The sequence below is a fragment of the Lonchura striata genome, chromosome 10, assembly GCF_050655825.1.
Source record: "Lonchura striata isolate lonStrDom1 chromosome 10, ASM5065582v1, whole genome shotgun sequence".
NCBI classification, from domain to species: Eukaryota; Metazoa; Chordata; class Aves; order Passeriformes; family Estrildidae; genus Lonchura; species Lonchura striata.
Genome location: NC_140712.1, coordinates 11,827,553 through 11,834,506, shown reverse-complemented (window position 1 = coordinate 11,834,506; position 6,954 = coordinate 11,827,553). Strand labels below are relative to the sequence as shown.

The window sequence follows — 6,954 nt, the reverse complement described above, 5'->3', positions numbered from 1 at the left end:
TAAGAGAAATTAATTTTGAAGGGAAAAACCAGCAACACCCACTGCCCCATACCTCCAAGTGAGTGTTGAATGTGTCTCCTTCATGCCTAAAGTCTCATTTCCCTACCACCAGACTGCAGAGCAGTTACACAGATATAACCTTCAGAGTAAAGGAGAAATTTTAAAGTTTCTACTGCAAGTCTTTGTTGAGGTTAATCTATATACTTACCTTTTTTAGGCTAAATAAATTGCCTTCAAAAGCATCATAACCATTTATTCAGAAACACCCTTTACAATATAAATGTAATAATTAACACACAAATAAACACGACCACCAGCCTTATTAAACATGCAACAAGAATAGTTTTACTTCCTAGGGAAGCCTGAAAAGTTTCCCAGAGGTTTCACACCACCCTGACATATCTAACCCCTGTGCCAGCAGCTCACATCCCTGCTGTGCCCCATCACCCTGACCCCAGGGCCTGGCTCAGCCATCTCCAGTGCTCAGGGAGGCCTGTGGCCACTCCCAGCCCAGCCAAGAGTCCAAATGCCAGGCAGAGCCTCCACTGGAGCCTCTGGTTTCTATACAAGATGCTGGGAATCAGTACTAGCTGCAGAAGCCACAACCAAAAGGAGGGAAGTGTTTTGCTTACAGCTCTCCAGCTTGGAGCAGTCCTGAAAACTTCAATCACAAACTCCCCTGAATTTTCAATTTGACCTTTTTAAAGCTGAGAAAAGTAAACTATTCCTCTGCCTCCTGTTGTGACCAATCCCCTGTCCTATAATGCACATTTTTCTCAAGATCTTTTTCATCTCAGTCTCTTCATAGATCAATGTTAACCAGATCTGCAAAAGTCTCTTACTAAACATCAACCCTATATCCACTTTTTCCCAGCAGATTAGCTTTACCTACCTGAGAAACTTTTCTTCCTTACCCCTCAGCTGGCACCTCACCTGGGTGTTAAGAACAATGGAATCAGTGGGACAGAGCTGGTTGCTGGCTCACAAGGACGCAGCTGTTAACCTCTCCTCTGCATTGCCACAGTAAGAAATCTGCAGCTGACATGCAGAACTGTGTTTCTGGTGAAAAAAATGGGTGTTCATAGGAGCATCTCTGGAGTTTCCCCCCTCTCTCTCTCTGTGTATGTGCTTCAGGGAATACAGAGGATGATATGCAGAAAATAAAAGTACAAGGGACATGCAAGAGATACCAAAGAGCATGTCCCTGGTTGCCCAAGACTGCACCCTTGCTTGGCTGTTCATGACACCCCACAGAAGCCTCCTCAGGTTGCTTCTCCTTGCACTGCCCTGCCTCCAGATGTGAGAGCCTGGTTTACAATTCCAGAATTCCTTGAGAAGCTACAAAACCCACCCGGCTCCCTTCCTCATGACAAAGACTAGCCAGGGCAAGTCCAGACCAGGATGTTCCCATAAGGGTCTGCACCAGCCTGTTGCCCCTTCTGCAGTCCTCACTCCATCCAGCAATATGAGCCATGTCTTTTATTCCTCACTGGCTTTTCCCTGGCTGCCTCTTGTGCTCAGGCTGCCTTTTCTCCACAAGGGCTGCCTCACTCCCATCACCCTGCCCCATTTGCTCTGCAACCAGAGGGTTGAAGCACCTCTCCTCCAAAGAAAGGCTGAGAGAACTGGGATTGTTCTGGAAAAGGGAAGGCTTCAAGGTGACCTAGTTCTGGCCTTCCAGTACCAAAAGGTAACTTAGAGGATAGATGGGGCAAGGCATGTAGTGAAAGAATGAGGGGAAATGGGTTCAAATTCAGAGATTAGGTTTAGATTAGATGTTAGGAAAAACTTACTGTGAAGATGGTGAAGCACTGCCACAGGTTGCCCAGAGAAGCTGTGGCTGCCCCATCCCTGTAAGTGTTCAGGGCCAGGTTGGATGAGGTTTGAGCAGCCTGGTCTGGTGGAAGGTGTCCCTGCCAATGGCAGGGTGTTGGAACTGGATGATCTTCAAGGCCCCCTTCCCACCTAGGCCATTCTCTGATACTCAGCACCATCAGCCTCTCCTTTACTTAAGCACAAGCTGCTGTCACCACTCCCCACAAACAGTTTGAAGCCCACAGAAAGGACCTGCTGCTGGGCACTCCCTGCTGCTGGAGCAGGGTTTCAGGGCCCTCTTCCACTCCCCACCCAGCTGTGCACCTGCCAGGAAGGTTCCCAGAGCAGGGAGGAGCCTGGCCCTGCCTCACCTCCTTGCTGAGGAGCCTCCCCTCAGCATCTCTAGGTCGGCCATGCACTTAAGGCTGACAGTGACCCACAGCTTCTATAACAACACAATGTGTGCTTTCCCAAGGCTGCACGTCTCAGGAGCAGAACACCAGGAAACAGCGCTGCTGCATCTTCACTCTGCAATGGCAGCAGCATGTTGTGGTGGAACTACTGCCATGGCCTGCCTAGGAGTACAAAAATTACTCAATTCTTGCTATTTCAAGATTACTGATTTGCACTTCAAAGAACTGAATCACAACTTATTAGAATAAACTTTTATTTACTGCTCTCAGGATTCTTATTTTATACTTTAAAGTATGCAACAAAACCTGCTACATTCAAATCTATACAGATTTACTGATATATCATTCACGTTTTACAAAACTGCATATAGATTTGGGAAATTTGTATAAGTTACCTTTATTTACATGTAATACTCTCAGTCCTAATGACCTAGTCAAAGGATAAAACAAAGTGGGATTTTAAATATCCCTTAAGACCCATTAACACTTGTTACATAATTTACATATCTTCAGAGAGAGATGTGCTACACTTCCTTCTTGCATATTTATAAAGACTGTGACTAAACAGAAATTTGGTGGCCAAAGCTAGGTACTGTCATTTCCTCAGATCATATTGGTAATAAAATGTTAAAATTTGAGCAAGCCAGGTATACAAATCAATTTGTTATGTTTCAGAACCAACTTTGATAATCATTTTAACCAGCACTTGCTCAAAAAAAAAATTATTAATACAAAAAAGACCCACATTTACAAAAGAAATCAAACTAATATTTATATAGGACAAGTTGATCTACAATAAATTGCACATTGTTGGTTATGACTTTGGTTATACTGTATTAACAAATTTGGTTTCTAGACTAACACTGGAGAAAAAAATATAAAAATGCATCTGTAGAAACTAGCAACCTGTAAACATATCACAGAACCAAATTCTGCACCTGATCACATGTGCATAACCTCCATGCAGTTCAGAGGAGTTTGCACATAACAGACTGCTGAATTTGGCCCAGAAAACCCTGTAAACATGTTCTTTATTGTTATGTAGTGCAATACTGCAAGAATGGATAATAAAGGCCTCTAACTATCAGTAACTAAATACTGAGTGATATTCATACAAATTTCACTTTAAGATTAATTTGTTGCAAAAGGCTGAATTGAAAATATTATCATTCAACTACAAATTTATCCCAAAAAAGTGATGAACCCTCAATTAGTCAGCATCAGTATACAAATTCAAACAAAAAAATGGATATAATTTCTCATTAAAGCTCAGAATTATGCTGCTTATCTGTTTTATATAAAAATCTTGGGTTTGTTACACTGTTTTAGCAAAAGCAAGTTAGAAACAGATGTCTAACAACTGTGTCAGCAGTCAGTATTCTGCAAACAAATGTTTTCAAATGTTTTATCTAATATGCTGAATGATAAGGTGCTTTGGGCAGATCTGTTGCAAAGAGCCTGAAGCAGCACAAATTATATTGTAATACATGAAGTTTGTTGGTTTTTTTGTTTGGCTAGGTTTTCTTTAAAACAGTTTAACAATTTCAGTTGCTCCTCTAAAGCATCAACTCAAATTTAAGTTCTCTGCAAAGATTTCTTCATAGCTTTACTTTAGTAGTTTTCTGCAGGACAGTATCAAATATTGTACAAGAGGCAACTGCTAAAAACATTTTAGTTTTTGACTTACTTGGCACTGGCTGATCCAATGTATCAGCAAATACACAAAACTATGGAAATGACAAAATAAGTTTTCAAAAGTTAGTGATTTTTAATACTTAGTTATTTTACACATGATACTATGAAGATTCAATAGCCAAGTGACTAAATACAATGGTAGTCCCTGGAAAATTCAGATTTTTTTGTAAACCCTTAAAATGAAATTGCAGCACTGGACCAACCTAATTTATGTCTGTGTCTTAATCAACGCCATCAAAACCCTGAGTGTTTTCAATCGCTAGAAGAAGTTTATCCCATAAATCTTCAAACGAGTCATATGGAGGCAAATCCAAGCGATTAAAGCTGAAAAAGAGATGAAAACTCTTCAGTATTTTTATCACTTTTACTAGAGCTCATAATTTATCTAAATTAAATACTCACCAAGTATGAGCTCTTGGCAGTTTTTCAGGGGTACCCCACTGTTCAACTGTGAACAACTGTGGTCCATTTGAACCTGAAGAAAAGAACACATCAATTTTCACCCTATTATGAAATCCTTTTATAACCACAGATTCAAATTATTACATATTTGGGGATTTTGTAATCCAGGTCTGACATTTGAATAAAGTATAGACTATAGAAAGTAATAGCCAATAATCCAAATTCCCTTGATTTTTAATTATTTATTGCTATATCTCAGTTTCAAGAGACTTTTACATCTTAAGCGCAGAAGCCTAAGAGCTAAATATACATGCAGAGTAGCTGGCATTGAAGTTTTCTGGACGAGACAATTTTATAAATTTTCCATATAAAAACATATACATGTTTATCATCATGTGCCAAGTTTTATAAGCTGGTAGAAAGTAGTCAATGTCCACCCTACCTATGCAGCAACAAATACAGAGTAACTGAGAACTTTTGGAAACATGGCTATCATATGTGTACTCCCAGGATGTTTTTATGCACTTGAGAGAACATTTCTTGGCTAGCAAAGGCAGCTGCAGCTCCCTCTATCCTTCAACAACTGTCTTACAGCATCTCATCTCTAAGTTTCTTGGACTTCTCAAATCTCACCAAGTAGATGTAAGGAGTATTTTATAACCGCTTCCTTAAGCTGGGAGAAGACTGCAGTTAAGAAAAGGGAAAGACAGGAAGTGCACTATGTCAGAGCAAGTCTGCTCAGTGTGGCGGGGCTGCAGCGCGGCTGGTTTGTGGGAGCGCTGGCGTTCGGGGAGCAGGAGCGCCCGGCCGTGCCACGAGAGGGAGACCCCGGCCCGGGAGCGGCTCCGGGGCAAGGCAACAGCAGCAAAGCGCCGCGCACCAGCACGGGCGCTGAGAAACCACATTCAGCACTGTAAACATAAGGCACAGGAAATATAATTGTCACTGGGGTTTAGTAAGGACGGCATGCTGGCCACAGTAAAGCAGAAATAACTGAAGGAGAAATAAACAAAGCTGTGCAGGACAACTGCTAGTTGAATTTTTCATTAATCAGTGTGTACAGAAAACTGCTCAAGTATATTCTAATCCCTGGGCAGAAGGAAGCCAAGAACTGAAGCAGTTTCTTTCACTGTATCAGTTCTTAGTTCTGTCTCTAGTAGTGTTCTTAGACAAATAAGCAGAGCTCCTGAGGCAGCAGAATTCTGACTGGGCTCCCCTGCAATGTGTATGTGCTGTATGTAACACCAGCAGTGCCAAGGTTCAGGTGCAGCAGCAGACACATGGCTAAGCCTGCTGAGCACACTGTTCTGCCCACTGCAACTCACAACTCCTTTACTGATGGAACAGAAAAAAATAAACCAAGTATTTATGATGAAAATGAAGACATGGAAACAAGTTGGGTGGTCTTGTTCACAATCTTTCTGTTTTATAAACAAATTAATGTCATGTTTATAAAAAAGGAAATGCTTAATCAAAGAGGCAAGTTAGGCTATTGAGACATTTGCACAGCATCTCAAGCACTTTTAGCCGTAATAAAGTAGTCTAGCAGAAAACATAATAGCTGATGGCAGCTGAGAACAGACTTCCCCTAAGCCAAGCATCCCCACCCTTTGTGGGCTGCTCTATCTGCTTGCCTGCAGTCTGCCCACAGTGGCTTTTCTGGCTTTGCTATTGAAATTTGCTCCCTGCTGTCCTCTGCTTGTCTCAGTCTCAATGTTGCAGCTTCAGTACTTTTCTACTGACTTTATGTTTAACTCATGACATTTCAGTGGTCCCCTTTGGAGTATATCCTTACAAACAACTGCATCTGTACAGCCATGGCTTGTGAGCAGATAAAAGCAGTTGTGGAACTGAAGTTAACTGCTGATGCCAGCATGTCTTTGTAATCAGATCTTGGATAACTGAGAATTTTCTTCAAGCTCAATCATGTGTTAAACAGGGATTTTTGCAGCTCTTGAGAACTTTAAAAATCCACATTCATTTGAAAACTCCTATACATTTAAAAACTTCCAAAACCAGAATTAAAACAATATGCTCCCATATAGAACATGGGAAACGTGATATAAGTGACTCTTCTCTAACTTTGTTTCTTCTGCCAGTACATACTCAATTTTAAAACAAAATTTGAAAAAAAAATGACAATGTCTGAAGTCAAACATGAGGACAATGTTAGTATCAGGTTCTTTGTTACTTAATTGTAAAGATAATATTAAGCACTCACCATACAGCTCAGCAAACCCATTCATGGGAACACGTGATGTGCCAGTAACAAACTGAAGTAATCTTATTCTCTTTTCAGAGTCCATCATTAAGACTGCCTAGGTATGATAATGATTACAATTAAAGATTTCCTTTTAAATTAAGTTTTTTAGCTAGTAGACTTATACAACATAGTATCTACCTTTAAATCATTATCTATGATATACATATGCATTTTTTTTAGTGACACATACATCTAATTCTCTGCCTGTTGCTTAAAGCTATGAAGTCAACAATTTTTAATGGCACTGCAACAAGAGTATGGTTACTGCTCAGCAGGCTGTTAAAATGCTTCCGCTGAAGATTTGGCCCCCTACTTTCTTTGAAGTTTCTTATGTTATGAACTAGAAGCCAAATTCCTGTAATTTAT

At 40.6% G+C, this 6,954-nt stretch overlaps 1 protein-coding gene across 4 annotated transcripts in view; it reads right to left on the bottom strand.

The window, feature by feature from the left end:
• Window positions 1-2,465: 2,465 nt before the first annotated feature.
• Window positions 2,466-6,954, bottom strand: part of NEDD4 (NEDD4 E3 ubiquitin protein ligase) — a 51,739-nt gene continuing 47,250 nt past the window's right edge. For 2 of the 4 annotated variants that reach the window (XM_021537405.3, XM_021537404.4), the window contains 3 exons: window positions 6,547-6,643; window positions 4,326-4,398; window positions 2,466-4,247 (listed from right to left, as the gene is read on the bottom strand). In XM_021537405.3, the coding sequence (XP_021393080.3) occupies window positions 4,145-4,247; window positions 4,326-4,398; window positions 6,547-6,643 (273 nt within the window). In that variant the 3' untranslated portion in view covers window positions 2,466-4,144. The other 2 variants (XM_085588281.1, XM_085588279.1) reach the window with 1 other exon arrangement.